At 37.4% G+C, this 27,687-nt stretch overlaps 6 protein-coding genes and 1 pseudogene across 6 annotated transcripts in view; 3 read left to right on the top strand and 4 right to left on the bottom strand.

Moving 5' to 3' along the window:
* The window catches only part of LOC132183800 (putative transcription elongation factor SPT5 homolog 1), an 11,051-nt gene extending 7,448 nt beyond the window's left edge, over nucleotides 1–3,603 (bottom strand). The window contains exon 1 of the mRNA XM_059597229.1: nucleotides 3,150–3,603. Within this exon, the coding sequence (XP_059453212.1) occupies nucleotides 3,150–3,480 (331 nt within the window). The 5' untranslated portion in view covers nucleotides 3,481–3,603. The remainder of the gene's footprint in view (nucleotides 1–3,149) is intronic.
* A 3,304-nt stretch (nucleotides 3,604–6,907) lies between these two features.
* On the top strand, nucleotides 6,908–11,329 carry LOC132185802 (probable beta-1,4-xylosyltransferase IRX10). The gene is made up of 8 exons (XM_059599595.1): nucleotides 6,908–7,288; nucleotides 7,427–7,573; nucleotides 7,659–7,723; nucleotides 8,497–8,566; nucleotides 9,728–9,946; nucleotides 10,572–10,715; nucleotides 10,798–10,933; nucleotides 11,012–11,329. The coding sequence occupies exons 1-8, from the start codon at nucleotides 6,926–6,928 to the stop codon at nucleotides 11,239–11,241; spliced, it is 1,374 nt and encodes a 457-aa protein (XP_059455578.1). The 5' UTR covers nucleotides 6,908–6,925; the 3' UTR covers nucleotides 11,242–11,329.
* A 564-nt stretch (nucleotides 11,330–11,893) lies between these two features.
* Nucleotides 11,894–14,105, top strand: LOC132185837 (psbP domain-containing protein 4, chloroplastic). Its single transcript, XM_059599633.1, has 5 exons — nucleotides 11,894–12,404; nucleotides 12,978–13,081; nucleotides 13,172–13,283; nucleotides 13,491–13,718; nucleotides 13,799–14,105. The coding sequence occupies exons 1-5, from the start codon at nucleotides 12,083–12,085 to the stop codon at nucleotides 13,861–13,863; spliced, it is 831 nt and encodes a 276-aa protein (XP_059455616.1). The 5' UTR covers nucleotides 11,894–12,082; the 3' UTR covers nucleotides 13,864–14,105.
* Nucleotides 14,106–14,193: 88 nt separating this feature from the next.
* On the bottom strand, nucleotides 14,194–15,940 carry LOC132185836 (pentatricopeptide repeat-containing protein At3g21470). The gene has a single exon (XM_059599632.1). It carries the CDS (start codon nucleotides 15,730–15,732, stop codon nucleotides 14,410–14,412), a length of 1,323 nt encoding a protein of 440 aa, XP_059455615.1. The 5' UTR covers nucleotides 15,733–15,940; the 3' UTR covers nucleotides 14,194–14,409.
* A 527-nt stretch (nucleotides 15,941–16,467) lies between these two features.
* On the top strand, nucleotides 16,468–18,405 carry LOC132184561 (pentatricopeptide repeat-containing protein At2g29760, chloroplastic-like). The gene has a single exon (XM_059598241.1). It carries the CDS (start codon nucleotides 16,468–16,470, stop codon nucleotides 18,403–18,405), a length of 1,938 nt encoding a protein of 645 aa, XP_059454224.1.
* Nucleotides 18,406–18,626: 221 nt separating this feature from the next.
* On the bottom strand, nucleotides 18,627–20,868 carry LOC132184562 (bidirectional sugar transporter SWEET1-like; annotated as a pseudogene).
* A 610-nt stretch (nucleotides 20,869–21,478) lies between these two features.
* On the bottom strand, nucleotides 21,479–25,900 carry LOC132183964 (bidirectional sugar transporter SWEET1-like). The gene is made up of 7 exons (XM_059597442.1): nucleotides 25,867–25,900; nucleotides 25,718–25,754; nucleotides 24,477–24,572; nucleotides 24,127–24,378; nucleotides 21,966–21,996; nucleotides 21,747–21,866; nucleotides 21,479–21,628 (listed from the first exon to the last, which is right to left on the bottom strand). The coding sequence occupies exons 1-7, from the start codon at nucleotides 25,898–25,900 to the stop codon at nucleotides 21,479–21,481; spliced, it is 720 nt and encodes a 239-aa protein (XP_059453425.1).
* Nucleotides 25,901–27,687: the final 1,787 nt, after the last annotated feature.

Raw genomic sequence — 27,687 nt, 5'->3', positions numbered from 1 at the left:
AAAAAAAAAGGAAAGAACTGAGATTCTAGTTCCAACCCTGTACATAACACATCCACTATGAATAATATAAATGTCATTCAAATCAGAGCATTGATTTTGCTTGCCATTCATTTCACCTAAAAACAGATCATTGGGTTTTTTTTTTTTTTTTTTTTATAATTTAGCTGTTCATTAGTTTAGCAACTAAGTTACACTAAATATTTTGCAGTTAAGTATTGTAGTTCTCATTATTTAACAATTTATATTTTGCAGTTTAGTAGTGTAGTTCTCATTAATTAACATTTTAGTTATAAGGTATTATGGTCGTCAAATATTCAAAAATAAAGATCTTGCATGGTAGGATGCCCATGTAGCATTATGATTCTGAGAGTGCAATTGGCATTGGGATTTTAAACCAAATTGCAAAAAAATGGATCCTTTGGGATTGCCTTTTTAAAAAATACCGATTCGAAATTGTAGAAAATTTGCATTTTCTAATCGCATGCAAGGGGGTGCTTTTTTGAAAACACACAATTTTAAAGGCAAACTGCGATTTTAAAGGTCAAGCTGCAATTTTGTCAAACGCTAAACTCCAAACGGACCCTGAGTTTAAATGCATTTAGCACTATTAACAACACTAGTCTTTAGACAGAAAAAATGTTGGGGAACTTCAATTCCAGCAGGAATCCACAAACGTTAACATTAAAATAGAAGAAAATCCTAGGATATTTTGCCAAAAGAGAAAGCACAAGAAAACTAAGTTCTAGATTCCGCTGTCAAATTAGGCTATTCATACAGTTCTATATTGACAAAAAGTCATCCTCAACACCTTTGAGTTTAATACAGCAAGAAAGGTGGTTGGTGATGAATCTAAGGGCCCCTAAAAGGGTCTTATAGGTGTTAGGTTTGGGGGAATTATAAATATAAGATGCTGGAAAAGTTGGTAAGACAACATACCATTCTTGGAATCAGGGTCTTATAGGTGCTAGGTTAGGTGAGTATTGCAATCAGAAGCTTTGGTTTGAAACCACAGTAAGACGACATACCATTTTTCGAACGGTTTGGTTTTAAAACCAACAAGTTTGATTCAATAGGATCCTAGAAATGATGCTAACCTCAGACAGCCTTATCAACCTTGAATCAACTGTCTTATGTAAGAAAGTTTATCAGCCACTTGCTGGGGGTTTTGAAAGGGCTACATGTGTTTGACCGTGGGGATTATGAAAATGAGATGTTGTAAGTCCTTACCGAAGAAAAATAAGGGTTTTAAACTGCATGCAGTTTTATATATATAATTAACTGCATCTACTAGTATTATACATACAAAAATCAAAAACTACCTGATAGATCAACTAACTTAAAGATCAGGAGAAGATATCTAGGGCTACTAGATCCTCGGGACATTGTACAAAGTGAAACACACACTAGAAATATCTAGCACTTTAAAAGTAAAAAAATACAAACTTTGGGACCAGCTTGACTAATGCACATGAACCCACATGTTAAGAACCCCAATTTGTCAAAACAGAAAATCACATAAAGACCTTTCACCCTCTTGTCCATGGCTGCATTCACATTCAGGAAGGAAAAAACAACTATAACCTCTTCATTTGTAGGAGAGGACAATTTGGTAGTCCTCAAATGGATGGAAGATGATTCCGCCCTGCTAGATGTGGTGTATCTAGAGCGACAGAAATGAGCAAAATTTTGAAGATAGTGAGAGGACAATGGTGGAATTAAAAGCCTTTGTCTTCAATACCCTATACCAATGGATGGCTGCCTATGATTTTTGTTATAAGTAATAACCGGTCTTATTAAAAGATGGATGCCTATGATGGTTTTCATATTTCTAGTTTTCATGACTTTTTTTTTAATCTTTTATCTTTTTTCTGGTTAGGTGTTTTTTTGTTATACTTCTTGTCTACTTGGGTACGCCCTTTTGTGTTTTAATGAATTTTGATTACTTATAAAAAAAAAAAAAAAAAAAAAACTAAAACAAAAATTGTTACTTCCTAAAATTGTGGAAGCACCTTATTCATCAAAAGGGGAAAAAAAATGCAGAAGCACCTTGATAATGTTTTACCTAACCCCAATGAAGCAACTGCTTGGGACCCAAAACATTCAAGTTCAGCATGCACGGGTGGTAAAAGCAATTATATTATAGATAAGCAGTACATTATTTCCTTCTCTTATGGAATTACAGTAGATATGCTCTTTTGAAATTTTATCGAAGTTGTTTAACATCAGTGTGAAAAGACCACTAAAACCAGAAAAAGATAGGCATCTCCATATGAAAAGAATATGTATGCATGTGTTTTTGTGCATACATATTCAATTAAAACTAAAACCTAAACTAGCATATGCAATATTCTATGCACTCTTTATATTGGCATGATTGAAATCCAGTATATGCAAACAATATTTATGTCTCAGGACTGAAACTAAACCAACTATGGAGACATTTGAAATTAGAATAGTGGTCAATCACACAATTCAATGACAACCTACAGATGTTAAGTCACCACAATTTTCCAACATAATTTGACAACCCATAGTCAGTTGATTGGCATATCAAACATTTAAAATGTAATAATACTCTATGTTTTGACCAAATTTGGGAACCTTTAAATACCTATTGTCATTGACTGGCTACATTGTTGACCACCAAGTGTTCAGAACAACATGATCAATTATAGAAGATTACGAGCTAGGAACTTGATGGTTTCCGTATGTTGCAATGGCCACATTCCTGGTGACCATTTCTTGTGCAGACCACTTCCTTAGAGCTTTACCATATATCTTGAAATTAAATTCCAACAACTATGTTCAAAGAAAAACATGAACGTGACATTTAAGAGCACCTCTCATCTAACCCCAATTTCATCCACAAAGAATCAAATTCCGAGTCACAACCTGACAAGTCCCAAATCCCAATATTTCATCAACACACGCACTCCCATTCAAGAAACTCTCCAAGATTCAGCTCCCTCAAGTCAATTAACTCATCCACCGTCATATTCCCCCAATCAATTACAATTTACCAGGAACATCCTCATCCCCAAATCAAAGAAAACCTAATCCAATTACTAAAAAACCTTGATGCTATCAATTCGAAATCCTAATTTAAAGCCAAACAACTAGAGAAAAGAGAAATTAGATATGAAACGTACCGTCCTCAGCATCCTCCTCTTCCTCATCCTCATCACTGTCCACCTGCGCCTCGATATCCAAGAACTGGGACCCGAGGCGCCTCTTAGGCCGGTGCTTCCTGCCCCCGCCTCCGCCACCGTAATCATCATCGTCGTCGTCCTCCTCTTCCTCCTCCTCGTCGTCCTCCTCCGCCAAGTCATCGATGAAGTTCGATCGCCGCCGCTTCCGGCTTGCCATTCCTCTCTCTTCCTCTTCCTCCTCCTCCTCCTCCTCTTCTTCATCGTAGGCCTGCTCCTGGTCCTCCTCGGGCTCCAGGTCCTCGTCCTCCTCGTCTCCTCGACGTCGCGGCATCGCTCTCTCTGTCCCTCGCTCACACTGTGTGGGTTCTGAGAGTGGAAACCCTAGGAAATAATAATGGTCAATAAGGGTTAAGGAGGAGTGTGAGAGTTTTTTTGATCTGTGACACAGGGTGGGCGTTTGAGAACCGCGATGATATACATTGGGGCTGGGTATATTTTGGTTTTTGTGGGGGTAGTACTGGTATTTGAATTCTAGTATTCTGATTTAACCGCCTTTCAGAGTTTTTTTTTACGATGTGCGACAAAGACAAGAAGGCGGGCGGGATCACGACGGGTTTCAAAGCTGTCGTTTAATCCTGTCACTATGAAACGGCAGGACGTTGCACACATATGAAATTCATATTATTTGAAAGATAAACATTTTGATCAAGAAAGCCCATACAACCGATCAAGAAGCTACTGAGTACCCTTTTGTAATATTGAGTATTTGTTTGGCAACATTTTTAAATACTCATTTCGTTTTTCGAATACTCAACAGATTTTTAAGAAAATCTACACTAAATATAAGAAAGAGAATTAATGATAAACATACAAGAAACTAAATATATTATAATACAGAAAATATTATAAAACAAATGCATTTTGAAAGTTGTTTATTATTATTATTATTGTTTAATCAATGATTGTGGAGTAATGGTATGAACCATCTTGTTATCCTCTTTTTATCTTCTTAAAGCTGATGTAGCATTTAAAAGTACAATTAAATTTTACATGAATCATACTTAAATGTTGATTAAATTGTAATTTTAAATCATATATTAGCTTTAAGAGAATAAAAATATAGTCCTTAACATTACTTAAGATTGTGCGGTCCAAGGCGAAGTCGGCCGACCCAGGTGCAACATGGGAGGAAATTGAGGAATAGTCCCCAAACTGTTAAAATATTCCCAACAAATATTTTGTTCTTTTGTTTTTAAATATTTTCAATATATATATATATATATATATATATATATTCCCTCCAATTTTTTTTTTGGTGTTTTGCCCACCTCAAACCTGAAATTAAAATTTCAGTAAACCAAAAGCACGATTTCTATTAATTGACAGACCTATCTTCCTATTAAATTGTTAAACTTCAAACCCATATATATATATATATATATATATATATATATTGTTAGAAGATACAGAAAATATATTATATTTTTTGTATATTCCATAACTAAGTTGATATTAAATATTTTTTATTTATGAGTTGATTGTAATCATATATTGAGATTGTAATCAAATCAATGAGATTTTATTACTATACTTGTATTTAGACATTACCCTATAAATATAAACCTTTGTATTGTAGACAAATAAAGTTAATAAGCACAATGTAGCCTTTAAGGGTATTTCGAGTGGTAGATGTAGATGTGTTAACACTGAACCACCCGTAAGATCCTTGTATTATTTTTTCTACATTGCTTCCGCTATTATTTCCGCATCATCAATATTTCCACACACACACACATCAACTCCGACCCTTTAATTTTGTATTGGAGTTCATAGTTCATGTCAAAAATTGCGTGTCATGTTCGGATCATGTCGAAACTTTAAATATGAATATAAAACTATATAGGTCAACTTTAACCCGACTTATTTCATTAAACGGGTCAGACTCCTCAATCCTAACCCTTTAATTTTATGTTGGTTTTGTGGGTGGTGTCAAAAATTGTCAATCATAAATTATTATCACTTTCTTTTCTTTTCTTTTCTTTTTTTAAACATTATTTATGTGAGAAAAAAAAAGGTTGAGGATGCACATAGAAAACAGCTATATATAATATCACATTTTACTCCTCTGTCCCTTCCACCTGTTATCCACTCTTCTTCTTTCTCCTAATGGGCCTACATTAACCACGCAAGTGTTAAATCTCTACCATCTTTTAACGCAGATTTTGCTAAAGCAATGGTGAAAACGGGTAACATTGGCGTCAAGACAGGAACAAAAGGGGAGATTAGGCGAGTTTGCAGCACTGTTAATTAAGTTAATTAATCTCTCCTTTTGTTCCTTTCTTGTCGACGCCGCCAAAGCCAATGTTACCCATTTCCACTATTTCTCTAGCAAAATTTGCCTTAAATGAGGATGAAGATGTGTATTAAAGTCTAATTCTCTGCATTACCTTTATCATGTATCTATTTTTTACTTTCCAAAAATCTTTGCTTTTTTTTTAAAGAAATTTTTTGCTTCCCACCTAAAATTTTAATTTTGCCATGTGGGTATCCGTGACTATATGTCGATTAACAAGGAACAGGATTCTCCAATCAAAAAATGGACTGGAGAATATCCAGTTTGGACATCTGTTAAAAAGATTTTGAGGCCATAAAGGGAAATGTTATGTGTTTTTTCTAGTGTTTTATTAATGTCCTCCCAACTATAACGTGTCTTTTAAAATTATTGTTAAATTTAACATTATCATTATTGACATTTAATCTATTGGTGATTTTAAAAGTCACATCACAGTTGAGAGGACATTATGAGAACATTAGAAGAACACCTACCATTTTCTGGCCATAAATATGATATATGTCCCATTAATAAAAAAATAAAAATAAATTATAAAAAATGTTGGATTCGGCCACCACAGACCTGGCCAAAGTCACCCCATAGCCCTTGGGGTGGCCCAAACGATTTATTTATTTAGTTTTTAGTTTGGGTTTAGGGGGTGGCCGGCCATTGGGGTTGCTCTCAAGCCAGTCCCAGCTAAAATGGGGTGGTCCGGCCACCCTCTATGGGCAAGATGGGGTGGTCAGCCACTCCTTATCATTTTATTATTATTATTATTATTTTGTTGTGGAACAAGTGTCCTTTAGGATTTTTAAGAAAAAATTTCAACCATAAATTAGATATTCTCCGATCCATAATAGACTGAAAATGATCCTATTCCGATTAAAAGCCTGCCACAATTAAAAACTAGCCAAGGAAAAATTAATGAAAAAAAAAAGATACATCATACATGGACGGGAACAACATGTTTTCCCCGCCACTGGAACTGAAGGCTATTTTGACAACTAATGGCGTGTAAAAGGACAACCGTTCACTTGAATTTCGTATGTTTTGCATGCTCTTGTTCATCATAATCATTACTATTATTTGAAGACAGTACTACTGTGAGGTTTATGGGTGACTCCAACTGGTTCAATCGCCGATTTGAACGGTTGATAATATAACATTTACATTTATTATAATTAGATCAAATAAGAACACAATATATATATATATATAATTCTTTTAATATTTTTTAATTAATATTAAAAAATATTTTTAATATTAATTTAATTAATAATTTTTAAAATATTTTGTTAATTTAATTTAATTTAATTAATATTTTTTTAAAAACTTATTCTTTTTGGAAACGACGTCGTTCCTTGTGTCAGTTCATCCACCTTCACTCATCAGCTTCATATAGCGCGCACAAAGCCTCGCTAGTAAGTTAAGAGACACCACAGGAATGGGAAGCATAGGCAACAAAGGCAGACCATTGGCGTCGCACCAGGCCCCTCTCTGCACACGCACCCATCAGATCGGATCCCTCCTCCTAGTCGTTACCACCTTCTTCATCACACGCCTCCTCGACGGCTCCTCCCCCCCCTGCCCTTACATCTCCGCCAATCTCATCCCGACACCGCAGAGCCACGTCGGTCTCACCCCCGGTGGTTCCCTCTCATGGCCCGAGCGAGGCTACGGGTCCCACCTCTCCCTCAAAATCTACGTCTACGACGAGGACGAGATCGACGGTCTCAAGCCGCTTATGTACGGCCGGGACGGCCGGATCACCGCCGAGGCTTGCTCGAAGGGCCAATGGGGCACTCAGGTAATTAGTCGAAGTGTTAATTGGCTTCTGGGTTTGGTTTAGTTGCTGAGACAAGTACACTGAGAAAATTAAATTTAATTAAATTCAAATAATTGAAACTCAGATGAGTAATTTCCTTTGGAAATGTTAATTATGTAGGTTAAAATACACAAGCTGCTTCTGAAGTCGAGGTACAGGACGAGAAAGAAAGAGGAAGCGGACCTGTTCTTTGTGCCGGCGTACGTTAAATGTGTTCGGATGATGGGTGGTCTTAATGATGAAGAGATTAACCAGACCTATGTGAAGGTAGAATCTTACACTTGCATTTCTTGTTTCGTTGCTTCTATATTTTCTATAAGCATACCTATTTTATGGTCGGTTTTGTTTTCAGGTCATAAGTCAAATGCCGTATTTCAGGCGGTCTGGAGGCCGTGATCACATTTTTGTTTTTCCGAGGTAAAATTGTTTGGTTCCAAGTTTTTTCTTTCTTTGTGAAAAGGTATGTCGTTGTAAGCTATATTGATAAAATGGTTGAATGGAAAAAGAGTCATTGTAGATTTGTTGTATATTCTGTATTTCCTTTTAGTTAGAATTACCAATTGAAGTATTTATTTCAACCCTTTTGTTGCATTTTTAATTCTTTAATTGCTTTGTTTTGTTTCTTGTTTTCATTTTCTTAGCCAGCAAGCTGGGTGAATAATGAAACTGAATCTATAAAACAATTATTATGCGGAAGAGATATATTTTTGAGTTTGCACAGATGTTTCATTTGTACTATTGAAAATATACTTTAGATTCTTTTTTCTTTTAGTGCATACAAAAAAATGATAAATATTTTAAAAATAAAGTCTGAGAGAAAAATAACCGAGTGCTGGAAAATTAGGTACTTCTCAATTTGATATCTGAAATTAATCTTGCATGGTTATATTCTAAAGGATTTTTTTCCCCTTTGCTGCTTCTTATCACTGGTGTCGGTTGAGTGGAAAATTTTTTGGAACCAGCACAATGGTAGATTTTGGTAGAGGATCTGCAAGAACTTAATATAATAGGTGGATTGTTGTTGTAATTTGCCTTGTGACTGAATGAACTCTATTCGCATGAGTGCATGATGGTTTACTTATTTATTTATCCACAGCGACTTATGTTTGTTTTTCTCTATTTGATTTTTACGTATTTGGGAAAAGTTTCCTGTAACTAATGTTAATGAGCTTGCTTTCACTCAATCGCAGTGGTATTGGAGCTCACTTATTTAGATCATGGGCAACTTTCATAAATCGTTCCATTATTTTGACCCCCGAGGTACCACGCTTACTTCCCATGTGAGATTCATTTAACATATGCATTTAGTACTTTTGAATGGTTAAAAAATACCCAAGTATTGCAAAGCATTTAGTGCTCTTGTATAGCAGCACATAAAGTGTATGTAGTATGATCCTCAAATCACAAACAACTCAGAAAAAGAGAAATGTATAAGATGGATAATAAGAGCAAAATTTTGTGCTAGAATTATTCATATGTTCTTGGTCTAGAATCAATGTTAGTGTCAATAAGAGTTATATGTTTAAAATCATGTTACTGATTTTATTTTGCCATAACTGAAATTTAAAGTTTCAGAATTTTTTTGTTAGCAAATGTCTTTCAGTTATTTCTCTATATTTTTTAAAGTTGAGTTAGCTCTGGGACTTCTGTTCGTGCTTAACCGATAGACTATGTAATCTTCAACCATCCTTTGTGCTGGACCAGGGGGGAAAAAAAGTATCCTTTGTGCTGTGTGATAGTAGACTATAGTTAAATGCCTTCTATAGATTTTTATTGCATTTTAACTGAATTATAATTTTCATAATTATCCTACAGCAAATATCTTTGGACATTTTCTCTTAATTTTCAAACACGTGTCAGCTCTGGATTTAGAGTGGATGATTTGTATTAGAACCCTGTTAGTGCTGGAGGCGATGAGCTGATTGGGAGGCCCTTTAAGCAAGTTCGGGATTGGCATTTGAGCCATCCTTATAATTGTATGAATACCATTGGTATGACAGAAGAGCCTATGGAGTTACTGCTCTGTCAAAGTTCTGATCTATTAGGCTGTTTAAAACAGCAGACTGAAGTCCTGGCATGAAATTTTTATGATTGGTTTTTTTTTTTCTTTGTATGGTAAGCTTCCATGATGGGTATAGTTGTCAAGGTTTTCTTGGAAAGTACCTTAGTGTGTCAGATTTCAACCAAATTTTGAGTGTTTTTATTCACTCGTACTATTTAGTAGGTGGTACGTAAGACATTGGCTGGCCCATGTCCATAAATTATGAACCTGCCTCTTGGATGCCTTGGGAGGTTCTGCTACCAGATTTGGTGGTTTTTGGAATGAGTTCTCTTTATGGCTATTGGGGTATTGGCTCCAATTCTATTCTATTACAACCTTTTTGTTTGACTTGAAGAATGTTTATTAATGTGCTAGTGCAGGGGGATCGGACTGATAAGAAAGACACAAGTTCTTTTAATACGTGGAAAGATATTATAATTCCTGGCAATGTTGATGATAGAATGACTAAAACTGGGGCTACCCTCGTCCAGCCTTTGCCTCTATCAAAGCGGAGGTATTTGGCAAACTACTTAGGTCGTGCGCAAGGAAAGGTTGGCCGTCTTCAGTTGATAAAGCTTTCCAAGCAATTTCCAGACAAGGTATGCATCTTCTTTGAGTTCTTGATCACTCTAAATAAAGTTATCTGGTTCGTTCAATTTTATGGTGGTAACCTAGATTTGGCTGTGGTCCTGTGGATAGGGTATGGTATAGGGTTCTGCATCTTTGGTTGTTTGCTTCATGAATTTTTTTTGCCAAACAAAGCTGGGGAAAACCTATTTGTAGCATTGCCTAATAATCGTTGCTCTTGAGTAGTTGGAAGTTCAAAAAGGCATAGAGATTATACCTACTGCAATATAAGTGGTCCTTGGATATGTGTCTAGTGTTTAGATTTAAGATTTTCAGTTTAATTCATTATATTGGATGATGTCATCGACTTTAATTTGTAATTGAATTGCCTATAATGTGTAATGAGCTTTACATATTTTTTGGTTGGGCAACATATTCTTTTTGTGTCTTTCTCTCATCTTGTTAATATATTCTACTGTCAAGCAGAGTTACTCTCTGGTATTGGATTCATTTGCTTGATATATAATCTTAAAAATCTAGTATCAGCCGTGGGGAGTATTCTCTCTGAAATGCTAAATTATGAATACTTTTAATATTTGCTTTTTTATTTTTTATTTTAAGATATATAGAAAGTATGCATATTGATTCTGTAAACAGTTGGAATCTCCAGATCTGAAGTTCAGTGGCCCTGACAAATTGGGAAGGATAGAGTATTTCGAACACCTTCGCAATGCCAAGTTCTGCCTTGCTCCTCGTGGGGAGTCATCTTGGTCTCTTCGATCTTACGAGTCTTACTTTGTGGTCTCTTTCTCTCACTCTCTCTCTGTTTGTACACACACTTACAGTGGGCCAGTTTAAATAATGTGTTTGTTATGCTAAACAGGAGTGTGTCCCAGTGATATTATCGGATCAAGTAGAATTGCCTTTCCAGAATGTCATTGACTACAGCCAGATATCAATAAAATGGCCATCCACTCAGATTGGTCCCCAACTTTTGGACTACCTAGAATCTATACCAGGTCAAATTCAACACTCTTATACATCTTGCTTTGCTTACCCTTAAACATGTAATAGCCAAGTTTTGGGTTTCTTTTCAGATGAAGATATAGAAAGGATGATTGCCCGTGGTAGACAACTGAGATGCCTATTGGTTTATGCCCTTGAAGGAGAGTCATGTTCAGCACTGCATGGAATTATGTGGGAACTTCAGAGGAAAGTTAGGGAATTTCACCAGTCAGCCGAGACGTTTTGGCTGCACAATGGATCTATTGTAAATAGAAACTTGGTTGAATTTTCCAACTGGAAACTTCCCATGCTTTTGCCTTGATCATGGTTGGAGATCCCTTTGCTTGCCTGTATCATTTCTTTTCACAAAGCTATACCTCATTTTATTCATTGTAGTAGTTATAGTTTTATGCCTTTCTCCAAGTGCCCATGATTTTCTCATGTTGAGCAATTCCTCTCTCTCTCTCTCTCTCTCCCCCCCCCCCAAAAAAATAAAAATAAAAATTTCCCCTTCTTCTTCAATCTGTTTCACAGGTGGATTATCTAACCTCTAAAGAAAGAAATTGTCAATGATAAGTGCTGTAGCCCACGTTCAATTCTTTACTGTTTCTTGTCCCCCCACACATGGTTACTCACTAATATTCGAAAACTGGCAAGCCTCCTCAAGAGCATGTTGTGGCTATGTTAGACATCTTGCAAATTGTTTTTTTAATTTGTGGGTTGTTTTCGGGGTTTGGGCATTTTTAATAAACTCTCGCACAAACAGCTCAAAATACCTATAACATTTTCAAGGGAAGAAAACAAAAATTACAGAGAGATAAAAACCGGGAAAAATCTCTCAGAACCATATCTAGTAAAACCCACAATTCAAGAGCCAAAAAAGGAAACGATTTTTTTTTTTTTTTAATATGAAAAACGTCAGACCACTGTACTCCAAGAGCTCACATAAAATGCCAGAAGGACATCTCCCAGAAATCTGCCACGCGTCAGGCTAAAAATGATGATCTTTTCATCAGAAGAATCCAGGTTGTGAACAATTTCGATACCACGTCCACACAACCAACCCCAGACACCGTGAGAACCTCAACTTCTTCCCACCAAGTTTCAATTTACTAAGTACTTGAATTTTCCAACTGAAGGTCTTCAACTAAGGTTTGGAGAATATGGGAACAACCTTATTTACTAGTTGTAGCTTTTCTTGGAGATTCCACCGGCAGATAATTCCTTCTAATCATTTGCTTGCTCAGTCTTCACTGGAAAGTGGGATTTCTAGAGCAAAAGTTACGGCTGATTCAGGAGAGAGCGGATTGGTTGGTGGAGAAATTGAGAAATGCTCTGGGTTGATGAAGAGGAGGTCAATTCTGGTTTCTGGGGTTTCTTTGATCTCGTCAGCAGTTTTGGGTTCTCCAAGAGAGGGGTTGGCTGTGGTCAAACAAGGTCTTCTAGCTGGGAGGATACCTGGTCTATCTGAACCAGATGAACAAGGTTGGTTTTCGTAGGTTTTCATATTGTTTCCCTTCACTTGCATTCTAATTGCCCTGTCTTTGTAATAATTGTCTAGTTTCTGCATTATGGAAAATTTTCTGAGGAGTTAAAATAATTGCTCCTTTATAGTTATGTCTTACAACCATGGAAAAAAAACACTTTCTTTTTGCCCTTCAATACACAACTTGGAAGAGAGGCTAGACATTATTTTGTGTTTCCATTTTCTGGGAGTGTCTTGATATAGCCACAGATTATTGCTGTGACTACTTATCAGAAAAAGGGAAAAGAAATTAAAAATAAAATATAAAACTAAACAATTACCCAGTATAACCTGATCGTTTAGACATTAATATATTGTACATTAAGCTTCGATTCTGTCTAGGATCATGCAATCACACACTCCCCACATAGATTTCATTTTCTGAGGCTTTCGCATAGAGCCCAAAATCGTGTATGGAAGGCTGTATAGAATGCCTCTCCTGGAACTTCAAATTTCACACGTTTTTGTTTTTGCTTTTTGGTTTTTGTTTATTGGTATGGTCGATTTCACTAGGAAAACATATGCTCAGACAGGTTGGAGGACATACCGCAGGCCAGATGAGAAGTCTGGAGGGCATGGTGTTGGATGGAGTCCTATCATCCCTTACGCATTTTCTGTCCCTCAGGACTGGGAAGAGGTGATAATATACAACCCAAACATGTTTGAACTGCATATTGAAGTTGTTTTATTTCAAACAACTCTCCCTCTCATTACATCTGTCTACCAGGTTCCAGTATCAATAGCAGATCTAGGTGGCACAGAAATTGATTTGAGATTTGGTAGCTCTAAGGAAGGACGTCTATCTGTAATTGTCGCACCGGTTCTCAGATTTGCAGATGGTTAGTTCCCCAAAAATTTCTTGTTTTCTAGTAGGCATTCTGCTGGTGGATGAGTGCCCTGTGTTGCTTGTGTGCTTTATGAACTCTGACTAATTGTGCAATCTTCACATGATCTTAGCTCTCCGGCAACAATTTCAATGTTCTCTCTTGGTTAAAGAAGTTTGATATTTACATCTTTGTCATTTTTTTTTTGTAAAATATGTATAGATCTTGGTGATAATGCTACAATTGAACGAATTGGACCTCCAGAAAAAGTGATTAATGCATTTGGCCCAGAAGTGATTGGGGAAAATGTAGAAGGAAAGGTTATAAGTATGAATGTAGCAGAACACTTGGGGAGAACGTATTACCAGTTTGAATTAGAGCCACCTCACGCTCTTATCACAGCAACTGCAGCCGGAAATCGCCTCTACTTGTTTAATGTAACTGCAAGTGGTATGGATATTTTGATCCTACTTTGACATGCTTCACAATAAGCTAAAGCAAAGTATTCATATGTTCTTTTACTTTTGCAGGTCTTCAGTGGAAAAGGCACTACAACGATTTAAAAAGGATAGCAGAGTCCTTTCGTGTTATATAATTGAAATATTTCATGAGATGAAATGGCATAAAACCATTGTTCAAGTTTCTGCAGTGTGGTTTACAACAATATAGGAAAAAGAAAAAGGTCAAAATCAACAGAGAGCCAAGTGTTTTGGTGGAAACTCTCGAGTTCAACTTGATAATGTATATCTTTGGTACATGTGGAATTGCTATTAAAAGCTCTCTTGCAGTAACCTGGCAGTGTTTTGAAGTATAAAAGTATGTTTTGAAAGGCCAGCCTTCTAGCTCTGAATATGACCAAATCTTCAAGGCTCACCTCCTTTGCAATTAAATTTTTTGATGATCATTAAACTTGACAGACAGCTAGTGAAAACCTCTCTGCATGGCGAATCTTGGTTCGCGGGGGGAGATCTCCCCGATGAGACCTAAAGTAGTACGTGTAAATGACCAAAGTTTCTTCTTCCAGTGGCAAAGTGGCCTTGGCTTAATGCTCAACAGGTCATTTACCCATTCTTGTGGGTGCAAGTTCACTTAAAGGCCCTGATATAACATGTGGTTAACAATCTAGTGTAGACACAACGCTTTATCTAGTCATTACGGAACTGCAGCCCGGTACCTTTTGTAACCCTTGATTAACCATGAACATCCTCATCCTTTCAGCCTTCTCCCAGCTGTCTGAAGCAGCATAAATATGTGACAGAAGAACGTAGAGCGAATCGTTAGCAGTGACCATGTTCAAATTTCGTGTGCCCTCTTTCACAATCTCTTCTGTCATCTCCATGTCCAGATGAACCCGACAGGCTCCCAGCATAGCTGTCCAAACTGTGTCATTGGGTTTCATTGGCATTCTCTTGATCAAATCATAAGCTTCTTTCAATCTCCCCACTCGCCCCAAAAGGTCAACTAAGCACCCATAGTGCTTGATGCTTGCTTGCAACCCATACTTCTCCATCTTGGAGAATATTTCTATACCTTCATCCACAAACCCTCCATGTGCACATGCTGAGAGAACAGAAAGAAAGGTTATATCATCAGGCACTTTGTTTGAATTTTCCATTCTGCCAAAAAACTCAATAGCCTCTTTGCATTGTCCATGAGTAGCATAACCTGAGATCATAGCATTCCAACAGGTAGTGCTCTTGTCAGAAATCCTTTCAAATACCAACCTCGCAACGGCTAAATCCCCACATTTTGCATACATGTCGACCAATCCATTTAAAACGAACACATTGAACCTTAACCCCTTGCGATGTATCATACAGTGTATTTCTTTACCAGCATCCAATAGCCCCACCTGAGAACAAGCAGATAGAACACTCACAATAGAGACTTCATCAGGCTCAAATCCTTCAGCTAGCATTTCACGAAATGCTTCCAGAGCTTCCTCACAAAATCCATTCTGCGCGTACCCGGATATCAATGAATTCCAATTCACGAGATTCCGGACTGGAATTTGGTCAAAAATGGCCTTGGCCTCCTTGACATCACCCTTCTTGCAGTACCCAGAAATCATCGATGACCAAGCAAAGAAATTCCGCTGTGGCATCTCTTCAAAAAACTCCCTTGCAGCCTCCATCTCCCCATTGCCGGTGTACCCATCAACCATCACAGTCCAAGTGACCACATTCCTCAACTCTAGAGGAACCCTGTTGAACAATTGCCTGGCAGTAATGGTATCTCCACCCTTTGCAAACCCACCAATCATTTCAATCCAAGTCACCCCATTTCGTACCGACATCTTTTCAAACAAAATAGACGCGGATCTTGTATCTTTATTCCTCAAGTACCCCCCGATCATAGCATTCAATGTCACAACATTTCTCTCAGGCATATAATCAAACAATTTACGCGAATCAACGACATTGCCACACTTAGCATACATATCAACCAATGAGGTCCCAACCATTACCTCACAATCCACCCCGCCCTTAATCGACTCGGCGTGCACTGCTTGTCCGAAATTGATGAAGGAAAGAGAAGCACAAGCCTTAAAAACCAAAGGGCCTACTACAGCCAAACAGTAAAGTCCTTTACGACGAACTTGGGTGTAGAGAAGAAGGGCTTCTTTTGGAGATCCTTGAGAGATGTGATTCCTAATGAGGTAATACCAATTTGAGAGATTCTGATGCTTGTTTATTTGGGGTTTTGATTGAGGGTTTTGGAACGAAGTTATTATCATTTCAATTCAAAGTCTCATTTGCTTTGCACTTCCAACTGTTCATTCGAACGAACCCTTTAACTTTAAGCTGTAAATATTTAACAAATTAATTAAAAAAAAAGGAAAAATTACACTTTAACCTTCAAAGTTTTGTGCGTTTTTCAATTCGACCATTTTAATTTTTGCAATGCACACTCTAAACTTGCAAAAAATTTTTCAATTCGACCAATATCATCACAAAATTTTCACATTACCCATAATTTTTTTACTTTTTTATTTTTTATAAAAAAAATTTTGAGAGTGCAAAAATAACCAGATGGCCCAAAGGGTAGCTACGGCCAACCCGAATATTTTTTTTATAAAAATTAAAAATAATAAATTATGTGCAATATGAAAATTTTGGTATGAATTGAAAAAGAAGCTGAAGACCGAATATTTAAATATATTAACCCTATGAAGTAACTAGAATAACGGTCTTTTTGAATGGCCGATACCCAGAAAGCAATGGACCTGAGAATGCTGAGACTCTTGCAAAACTGTAAAACTATGAGAGAACTGAAGCAAACCCACCTTCAGGTTCTCATGAATGGCCTTAGCGGTAGCGATTTGGTACTACCTAAGCTTATTGCTCTTGCCTCGGAGCTTGTTTCCCTTGACTACGCGGTTCGTGTATTTCGAAATTCTCAGCACCCAAATGTGATTTCCTATAATACTATGATCAAATGCTTTATTCGAAAGACCCATCAAGGCGCATTGCGTATTTACCATCAAATGAAGGCGTTCACGATTGCACCGAATAGTTTCACCTTTACGTTTCTTTTGAGGTGTTTGGAGCCGTTTGAAGCTCTAGAAGATGGTAGAGCGGTTCATGGTGATATTGTGAAGCTAGGATTTGGTTCAAGTGTCTTTGTTCAGAATACCCTTTTGGATTTCTATGCCAAATGTGGTCGGAATTTGGATTTGGCTCGTCGGGTGTTTGAGGAAATGCATGAGAGAGATGTTGTTTCATGGAATTCAATGATTGGTGCGTTCTTGGCTCATGGGGAGATAGAATATGCTATTGGATTGTTTGATTCGATGCCTGAGAGGAACATTGTGACATGGAATTCTGTTGTTTCTGGGCTTTCTAAGGCCAGAAGTATGGAATTGGCTCATTCAGTCTTTGATAGGATGCCTGAAAAAAATGAGGTTTCCTGGAATTTGATGATTTCCGGCTATGTACGGTTGGGTGATGTCGAATCTGCACAGTGTATTTTTGATCAGATGTCAGAAAGAACTGTAGTTTCTTGGACGGCTATGATATCCGGGTACACTATGAATGGTGATCTAGAATCTGCAAGAAACATTTTTTGTCAGATGCCAGTTAAGAATACTGTCTCTTGGAACGCTATGATTGCTGGTTATGTACATAATCATGATTTTGATCAAGCTCTTAATGTGTTTCATCAGATGTTAATTGATGGTAAGTGCAGGCCTGATCAGACAACTTTGGTCAGTATACTCTCGGCCTGTTCTCACTTGGGGTCTCTTGAACATGGGAAATGGATTGATTCTTATATTAAGAGAAACAAGTTTGAATTGTCTCTTTCTTTAGGCAATGCTCTGATAGACGTCTTTGCAAAGTGTGGAGATGTACAAAACGCAAAAGCAGTTTTTGATAAGATGGCTAAAAGATGTGTTATTACATGGACAACAATGATTTCAGGTCTAGCTGTTAATGGTCAGTGTAAAGAAGCACTAGCTCTCTTCGATAGGATGCATGAAGAAAGAATTAAGCCAGATGATGTCCTTTTCATTGCTGTTCTGTCAGCTTGCACTCATGGAGGGTTGGTGGAAGAAGGAAGAAGGGTATTTGACCGGATGGTTCAGGAGTTTGACATGGTACCCCGAATTGAGCATTATGGTTGCGTGGTTGATCTTCTGGGCCGTGCAGGGAGGTTGGAAGAAGCAGTAAGATTCATTGAAGGCATGCATTTGGAGCCAAATGCTGTCATTTGGGCCACTCTACTAGGTTCGTGTAAGATTCATGGGAACAGGGGTATGTTAGAGTCTGTAACCAGAAAGATTATGGAGCTGGAACCTTCAAATCCTAGCTATCTAATGCTAATTTCGAATTTGAGCGCATCAATTGGACAGTGGAGAGATGCTTTGATCTCTCGGGTAGCAATGAGACAGCAAGGCATGGAAAAAGTTCCTGGTTGTAGCTCAATCCAAGTAGGGGATAAGGTCCATGAGTTTCTAGCCAAGGATACAAGCCATGAGCAAAGAAAGGAAATCTATTGGGTTTTAAATTGTTTAAATGGACACTTGAAAGCAGTACTTGATGGATCACAGGAAAATCTCATGGTTCATTGCACTAAGAACAGTCGCTTCCCTGTGGATGGTTTGGATAGTATGCGCTATGAGAAAGCTGAGAATTAAGCATGTTATCTTCCGCTAGAATAAAATCAACAAAGTGGAAATCTAAAGTCACCCAAAGACCATACAAGATTCACTGAAATATCCTACGTTTTGTTTGTATACAATCTACCTTCTAACATGGCGATGTCATTCATTACAGGAGCAAAGCTACAACATATACAAGTGAAGATCGAGACCAAAGGTGCACGAAAGACGGGGTGATTGAAATTGAGGGGGGTGGTCTAGTCGTGGCCTTGCAAAGCTCCATTTGCGGTGGATTGCTTCTCTTGGTGATGAGGTTTAGGAAGGCCCATCTCCACAGATTCTTCAGGAGTGGGTTTCTTGGTGTCACGGTAGATGAAGTACAACATCAGTTACATGGCCCCCAGGCCGCAGCCGAAGCCGTTGGCCACCTGCAACAGCACAACACATTTCCTTCAAATCAGGACACTTGAACTTTAGCGATCAATTTCATTTCATAAACTTACAGCAACAAAAGGGTCACGACCGAGCAGACCAAAGATAAGCCAGGAAGTGCCGGACAAGAACACAAACAGGGACAGGAAGAATGGCATGAATTCCACACTCTTGGTTCTAATCACGGTCCTCTGCATGTACATTTTGAATCCAAGTAGATATATATATCATACATCTTCTCAATAAACTATAGGAGTTTTTAAACTTCAATTCCCTCTCTAATGATATGCATGATTTAATAGTTTAATTCATAGCAAATCCATTGGGATCCACTCAAAGAATTAACAAGTAAATCTAAAAGCATGAAATAACTTACTATAATTGACAGAGGTGAGGCATACATGATGATGCAGAAGGTTGTAGATACAAAGCCACAGAAGAGTTTTCTGGTGTTGTCACGCAGGGCAAAGAGGGACACTAAGGCCATGGCTGAGAAGACAGTGACCACAAACGTCAGGAGCCCCAAAATCTTAGCCTTCTGTTTCTTGGGTGCATGCATGATGAAGATCACCACGTATATGAACTCGATTACTCCACCGGTGCCACTGATTGTTGATAATAAAAGGTTGTGAGGGGATACAAATGGAAGCCCATACCCGTTCAAGTGAAAGTTCAGTAATTAGACTTCAAAAATTAATTACTATAATTTCAACTACAAAATGTTAGGAAGTTCCAAAAAATTAATAAAAAAATTATATATATACTCGCCTGAATTCAACTTAATGGTGATAATTTTGGTTTAATTTCAATTACAACATATACATTGTCACCAAACTGAGGAATAAGAATAGTTGTTCTATTCCACTTTTTTTTTTATACCTAGTAATAGCTATTCATTTTTCTAATATAATAGTCATTTTACGTATCAAACGTGCCATTAAGAGCAACTTTTGAATTTGCAACATCAAAGTATGTATGTGTTATTAACATTATTCTTCTACTTTATTGAAGAATTTGTGGTTAATGCAACACAAGAAGTTAAACCTTGTTTTGTATTAAATAGATATCTTTGGTTTCCCAACGAGGGCAAAAAGAAGCAGTTGAAAAAAGGAGGAGGTTACCATCCGAAGAGAAGGCAGCTGAGTAAGGACATGAGGTATGGAATCCCAGAAAACTCTTCTGTCGACTTGTGCCCTATGATCCTCTTAAAAGTAATCCTACCATCAGTAACAAAAACTTTTCACCATTCCTTTTCAAAAAAGAAAAATAATAATAATAATAATAATAATATTACATTTTTTCCATTATTAGCTCATAATTTTTAATAATGATCAATTTAAGAATTGATTGAAACTGCTACTTAGTATTGTGAAATAGATAGGATAAAAATATGATTTTTAGCATTAATTTAAGAATAACATGTAGGCTCCAATGCGTCTCGATATCCTTTGGACCTTTTGGGTGAGATATGATATAAGAGAAATGTTACATATATTTCTCAAGTATTCAAGTTTCATTCACCAAAGTTGATGTAACATGGTCTTTCTCATAACATTTGGTAGATGAAAATAAGTTTGAGTAATGCTAAATACTATTTTTTTTATTCTTTCAAAATCGATGTGGCTTTTAAAATTATCATTAGATTAATCAAAATTTAATAATAATCGATTTCAAATTCAATGATGATCAATTTTAAAACTCACGTATCTTTTGTTTGGATAATCACTTTACATAGGCTTTATTTATTTATGGCGGAAAGGTTTCGATGCTTAGAAAGTGGATTGCATTTCTCATGATATATAAGCAGACAAAACTGGAAAATTTGTAAGACTTGAAGGAATTCCGTAAGAGATGGTTCTCCGTGATACATACGTTGGGGCCAAGAAGAGAAGCAGAGCAGTAGCGTTTCCTTGTAGCCAAACATAAAGAAACCGAGGAACCATTAGTCCAACAGCTTCAACAGATAAAATGAAGGCAAAAGCACAAAAAAACAAAAAAAAGAAAGAAGAAAACCATTTTCGGAGACCCGCCAAAGATTCCGAAAAAGAAATGCGCATTAATATCCATTGTCTTGAGTCTATTTGCCACCAAATCTTGAACCAAGACAGAGATATAGTAGAACCGGATAAAATTCCTTACTTTTGGTTAAGCAAAGAGAGATATGGTAGAACCAGATATGCAGGCGCAAGCTTCTTAATTTGCAAATGGCAATGGGTAATTGAGCGGTGAAACAGCAGAAGCCAATTGTGGGTTTATAAATTATACAGAAAAAAGAATCACAAGTATGTTCGCTGCAGGTATCAAAACATGAATGCTCAAGAGTCAAGACGTTTGTGCGCACGTTTGCCTTCTCTGATTTGTGTCTCTCTTGCTGTAATGGTTGAATTTCCTTTGTGTAATCAATGGGATTTGATTTCTTTTATGTGGGTTTGAGTTATATCACCATGAGACACTGATGTTAAGGTAGCAGTTGATGAAGGAGACTGTTACAGATGGGCTTAAAAGTTACAATCACCCAAAAAAAACCATAAAAGATTCACGGAAATATCTTATTTTTTGTTCGTACACAATCCACCATCTCTCATGGCGTTGTCATATAACTTATACAAAGGGAAATTTGATACCAAAAACAGGATTATTGAAAATGATATGAACAGTGTGTGTGTGTGTCATATGTCTAGTCGTGCCTCTCTTGGTGTACGTGATGAGGCTTAGGAAGACCCATCTCCACAGATTCTTCAGGAGTAGTGGATTTCTTGTTGTCACGGTAGATGAAATACAACATCAGTTGCATGGCCCCCAGGCCGCACCCGAATCCATTGGACACCTGCAGCAGCAGCAGCAGCATTACACATTTCCATCAAATTAGGACACCTAGACACTTGCTTTAATTAATTGGAACAGATATTGGAACTTTAACGATCAATTTCATTTCATAAACTTACAGCAACAAAAGGGTCATGACCGAGGAGACCAAAGATAAGCCAGGAAGTGCCGGACAAGAACACAAACAGGGACAGGAAGAATGGCATGAATTCCACACTCTTGGTTCTAGTCACTGTCCCCTGCATATGTACATTTGGAAACCAAATAGATATAAAACTAATTAATTAAATTGAGATATCATTCAGAGAGAAAGATATGAAGTTCATGAAATAACTTACCACAATTAATAGAGGTGAGGTATACATGATTGTTAAAATTGTGATGGTGTGGGAATAATAGCGAAAGTAAGAGAGAGAATGAACACAAAGAACTTATGAGTGGTTCGGTGTTAGACACCTACGTCCACCACTTAGAATACCCCTAAGGTCTACATTGTGCTCATTAACTTGATTTGACTACAATACAAAGGTCTCTATTTATAAGGCAATGTCTAAATACAAGTTTGGTAATCAAATCCTCTTGATTTGATTACAATCTCAATATATGATTACAATCAACCCATAAATAGAGAATATTTTAATATCAGCATAATTATGAAATATATGGAAAATATAATATATTTTCCATATATTCTAACATCCCTCCTCAAACTCAAGGTGGATATTCTGAAACCTTGAATTTGAAATCCGAAACAATGATGACGGCGGTGGCGGAGGCCGAGAACGAGCCGTAGATGGTGGTGAGCCGACAACGGGCCAGGGCTGACAACGAGCCAAACTTCAAAAGGGGCCGACAACGGGCCAGGGTTGACAACGAGCCAAACTTCAAAAGGGGCCGACAACGGGCCAAGGCTGACAATGAGCCAAAAATAAAAAGGGCCGACAACGGGCCAGGCTGACAATGAGCCAAAAATAAAAAGGGCCGACATGGGCCAAAAATAAAAGGAAAATGAGCCCATTTGAGCAGTTATCAGATCGGCACACCGAATTTGACTGGCGCGTGGCGCGCGAGATGTGGTCCACTTAGACCGCTTCTTCTTCCTTCTTTTTCTTCTTCCCCCTTTTTTTTTTTTCACTTGGCTGACACCTTCTCTTTTCTCCCTTTTCTTTTCTTTCTTTTCTCTTTCCTCACTCCACGCCACACGCAGCACCTTTTTTTTTTTTTTTTTTTTGTGGGTAGCACAACAAGTATCTTGGTGTAACTAGCAAGATTCTGACTCTTGATGAGAGAGATCTGGATTGGCTGCAGCAAGCATAAAAATTCAAGTTTGAAATTGAAAAGGTGATAATCTTGTGTGACGCGCACTGAACTACGAAATCACAAGGATACAATCCGGTGTAATGCATTCATGTGCACCCGCGGGCTGTGATTTGGTGTGGGCTCATGTGCATTGGAGAACTTGTGAGCATAGCTAAGAGCAGACACTGATTCGGATTTGGGGGTTTCCAAGCCAGTTGGACGAGCAAAACAGAGGTGTGCCTGTAACGATGGAAGGAGACCAGAGGGACTCGCTGGCATGTGTTGGTGGACGGATCTAGACGGCGCGGAAGCCGGAGACTATGGCCGGCAGTGGCTTTCTCTGGCAGTGGTGGAAGCATTGGTTGCAGGGAGATGATTCGTGGTAGCAAGCTATGGACGGCGTCATTGATGCTGGAGAAGAACTGAAGGGCTGAGAACGACACCAGTGATCAGCGTTGACGGAGATGCGGCAGGGATGGCTTGGCAAGCTGTCGGAGGATGACGATCTGGTTGCCTCCGGCGATGACTTATTGTGCCACTGTTTATCGGCGCATTCAGACACCCGTCCCTAGGAAGGTAACCATGGCTCTGATAACAAGTTGAATAGCTCTGATACTAGTGTTGGGTGGTCTTGGGCCTTCTCTCAACCCCAAAAGCTAGCTCAAGATGTGAAGCTTTTCCTCACACTTATAAACTGACCACCAGTTCATTCCACAACCGAGTGGGATCACTCCAACAATCTTCCCCTCACACATCGGGGCCCTGGGTTGGAGCAGCGACAACCCGTTTCTCCCGTGGACTGTTGGGCCGAGACTTGTTGGTAAGCCTGGGCTCTGATACCAGTATTGAATAGTTCTGATACCATGTTAAAATTGTGATGGTGTGGGAATAATAGCGAAAGCAAGAGAGAGAATGAACACAAAGAACTTATGGGTGGTTCGGTGTTAGACACCTACGTCCACCACTCAGAATACTCCTAAGGTGTACATTGTGCTCATTAACTTGATTTGTCTACAATACAAAGGTCCCTATTTATAAGACAATGTCTAAATACAAGTTTGGTAATCAAATCCCCTCGATTTGATTACAATCTCAATATATGATTACAATCAACCCATAAATAAAGAATATTTTAATATCAGTATAATTATGGAATATATGAAAAATATAATATATTTTTCATATATTCTAACAATGATGATGGTGAATATGGTAGCAGCAATGCCACAAAAGAGTTTCCTAGTGTCGCCATGTAGGGCAAAGAGAGACACTAAGGCCACGATGGAGAACACAGTGAGCACAAACGTCAGGATCCCCAAAATCTTAGCCTTCTCTTTCTTTGGCGTATATATGATGAATATCACGACGTATGTGAACTCGATTGCTGCTCCAGTACTGCCACTGATTGTTGATACTAAACGGTTGTGTGGGGACACAAATGGAAGCCCATACCTGTTATTTGTAATAAGCCCGGAAAACGAATGACACAAACACCAACAACAATATATATATATAAATTGAAATCATTTGTAGTAAGAAGCTTAGGTCACCATCCGAAAAGGAGGCAGCTGAGCAAGGTCATCAGGTATGGAACGCCGGAAAACTGTTCTGTGGACTTGTGCCATATGAACCTCTTAAAAGTAATCCTACGATAAGTGCCAAAAGTTTTCAGGATTTTGTTTTTCAAAAAAAATAAAATAAAATAAAATTATTGTTCTGGAATTGTATGTCAGATTGAGCAGATAATTGAAAATATAGTGCCAACTGGTTACAAGGAAAGAGAGTGGAAAAAATTGTACAACATTTAATCAAATAAACCAGAATAGCGTAATGTTATATACCCCATTTTTATCTTATAGTTAGTTGTTAGATTTTTAGTGTTCGCCTACTCAAAGAAAGTAATACAACATATTTACGCATCTCTTATTTTACTCCCATATATGCTCATCAGCCACTGAATCAGCCTTTATTAAAAATGAAAAACTTCAATGGTTGATGGGTACTACCACATCATCCTAGTGATATGAGGTTGGGATGAGAGATAAGTATGAGAGGTTTGGTAGATCGATGTACTTTAGAGATATTTTTGTTTGTTTTACATCCTGACACCTTTGGAAAATTGATGCTAAGACATGCACTTACAATCTTAGAGATGTCTTGACGGAACTATTTACGCGTACATTTTGACATGCTTGAAGACTAGCTTGGTTTTGAAGGTTTTTCACATGGAGTGCTAGGGTTTTCCATCCTAGCTTGCTCTTTATAAAGATGTCTAGGCACGATTAGAAGATGGCTCAAGTTTTTTCAAGCCATAAGAGACAGTGCTTAATTAATTAGCTGTTGTTCTTTGTCAGTGGCAAGAGAAATTTTGTTGAGACATTATGTACTTTGTCAAATTCTCTTGGAGTTTGTCATTCAAACTGCACTTTCGTCGTCATCAACCAATTGAAGTCTACCGGTAGGTAAGTAAGGAGATCAAGAAGAAAGATTACCCAGTAAAAAGCTAGCTAGATCGAGCAGTTTGTTGCTGCAGGAGGCAAGTGGGGGGGTGCTTGTCTGTTTGCATATGTTTAAGTCATTAATTACATGGGTTATAAGTGTACTTTTCCTATACAACATACGAATTTTTTTTTAGTCAATTGGTTTCATGGGTTGGTTACTCCGGGGTGACTGTCACGCCAACCTTATGAAATAATTATGTGACCAAAATGTAATTTAAAGAAAAATTTATAAGACTTAAAAGAAATTCAGAGAGAGAGAGAGAGGGGTGATTCTCAGACATTATTCATACATTGGGGCCAGGAAGAGGAACATGGCAGTAGCGTTTCCTTGTAGCCAAAGAGAAAGAAACAGAGGAACCATTAGTCCAACAACTTCAACAGATAAAATGAAGCAAGAGAACAAAAAAAAAAGAACATTTCGGAGAAACTGAAAACCAACCAAAGATTCCGAACAAGAAATGCGCAATATACATTGTCTTCATTATATTTTCCACCGACTCTCGAAACAAGATCACAGAGAACCCGGATGAGGAACGTTTCTTTGCCAATGGCAATGGCCGGGAAGCAGGTGGGTTTATATAGAAAGAGAATCACAAAGTAACACTTGAAGCGCGCAGATGTTCTCTGGTAACAAGATAATTAAGGTGACTTAATATGATATTAGGATAGAGCCTAGAGGTCACCATATTTTAACCCATTATTATGAGAGAAAGGACGTGTTCCATGGTTGAGGCGAGGGGTTAAGTTATTTATGGGAATAAAACAAAGCGTTTAATCAATGAAAAGTACAGAGAAGAAAAAAACTCTTTAGAGAAGCTGTTTGTCAAAGGACGTGTTCCGTGGTTGGGACGAGGGGTTATTTATGAGGATTAAACAATGCGTTTAATCATTAAAAATAGAGAAGAAAAAAAAAAAAAAAAAGTTAAAACAACAACTCGTAGTACCTTGATGATGGCAACTGGCAAGTACTTTTATATGTTTGTGTTCTTTAATGATTAGTAAAGATGAATGTACTTTCACCAATTTTTTTACTAGTTGATTAAGATTTTTTTTTTTTTTTTTTTTTTTTTAAAAAAAAATTACCTTGTAAAATAGAAGGCAATAAAACATGATTGTGATGCTAGATTTAGATTGCCCATGTACCTGTAAAAAAAAAGAAAAAAGAAAAAAGAAAAAAAGAATGCCAAACTCAGCAAAAATAAAAACAAAAAATGTCCATATAATTGAAAGTATAATGAAAATGAAAGGATTATAAATCAAAAGTAAAGGGATAATTGGCCACTTCAAGGGAATCAAATTTCCAATTAACTACTTTGAGTCGAGACAGGAAAATCTTGACAAGGGAGAGTCTTTCGAACCAACCCCTGCAGAGTAAACTTCGAAACTCGTGCATTACACTTTCGAAAGTTTCTCTACACGAATTATAATAAATCGTTGACTTTTTACACCAAAGAGTATGGTCCTAAAGGAAAGTTTGCACTTAGCAAGTCTCAAACTTTGACTGTAATGGTTGATACTTCTAAATACCACATGCCTCGACCACTATGTCAACTCATAAGGTAAAACCTAAAGACTTTATTCTTGAAATTGAAAACCTAATTTAGTCACATAAAAACCTGACTAAATATGATTTTTCCCTTAAATAAAATAACTACAAATTAGGAACTTTTATTCCCTGTGGAGCTTTGAACGACCCATGCCCTGAGTGTCACTGTCACCCCATTTAAACCATTAAACCATGTATTGCATTAAAAATTAAAATTTTTATAAACGTATTTATGGCTTTTGATCCATTTTCTAAAATAAGTAAAGCCCAACTAACAAGCATTCTCATTCTAAGCCCATTACTTTGGGCTTGCCTATGGACTTTCTTATGCTTAACGTAGGGGTGCTACAGTTGCCTCTCTATAGTCTCTCTCATAGAAATTCTTGTCTCAATAGCCTTACATAGAGGTAAGGTAAAACTAATTGAGTACTAGATTTCAAGACTTTTGTTGATAGCCCGTTAATTTTGACGTACTAAACATCGAAAAGTTAAAGCTCTCTTAGCTTTCTTTCATATGATGTCTGAGTTGAAATATATGGTCGTTGTACTCTAACTAGCCTATGTTAAACTGCATTTATAACTTAAATTCTTTAGACCGACTTTTAAACCAACTTAATCTTCAACACTAAATCCAAATACCATGTTTTGACACATAAAACCTAACAACAAGTAATATTTCTTCTTCTTTTTCCTTTTTACTGCCCTTATTTTAGG

This window comes from Corylus avellana, chromosome ca6, assembly GCF_901000735.1.
Source record: "Corylus avellana chromosome ca6, CavTom2PMs-1.0".
Taxonomy (NCBI): Eukaryota; Viridiplantae; Streptophyta; class Magnoliopsida; order Fagales; family Betulaceae; genus Corylus; species Corylus avellana.
Note: the sequence above shows the minus strand (reverse complement) of the source record. Positions and strands in the feature narration are given on the sequence as shown.

Coding starts and splice junctions, on each gene's coding strand:
- LOC132185802 (XM_059599595.1), top strand. CDS start 6,926: ATGGGAAGCATAGGCAACAAAGGCAGACCATTGGCGTCGCACCAGGCC. Junction 7,289..7,426: donor AGGGCCAATGGGGCACTCAG/GTAATTAGTCGA, acceptor TTAATTATGTAG/GTTAAAATACACAAGCTGCT. Junction 9,947..10,571: donor CCAAGCAATTTCCAGACAAG/GTATGCATCTTC, acceptor TTCTGTAAACAG/TTGGAATCTCCAGATCTGAA.
- LOC132185837 (XM_059599633.1), top strand. CDS start 12,083: ATGGGAACAACCTTATTTACTAGTTGTAGCTTTTCTTGGAGATTCCAC. Junction 13,082..13,171: donor TCCCTCAGGACTGGGAAGAG/GTGATAATATAC, acceptor TCTGTCTACCAG/GTTCCAGTATCAATAGCAGA. Junction 13,719..13,798: donor GTTTAATGTAACTGCAAGTG/GTATGGATATTT, acceptor TTACTTTTGCAG/GTCTTCAGTGGAAAAGGCAC.
- LOC132185836 (XM_059599632.1), bottom strand. CDS start 15,732: ATGGTTGGGACCTCATTGGTTGATATGTATGCTAAGTGTGGCAATGTC.
- LOC132184561 (XM_059598241.1), top strand. CDS start 16,468: ATGGCCGATACCCAGAAAGCAATGGACCTGAGAATGCTGAGACTCTTG.
- LOC132183964 (XM_059597442.1), bottom strand. CDS start 25,900: ATGTATATTGCGCATTTCTTGTTCGGAATCTTTG. Junction 25,755..25,866: donor TTTCTTGTTCGGAATCTTTG/GTTGGTTTTCAG, acceptor TTTGGCTACAAG/GAAACGCTACTGCCATGTTC. Junction 21,997..24,126: donor GCTGCTACCATATTCACCAT/CATCATTGTTAG, acceptor CACAATTTTAAC/AATCATGTATACCTCACCTC.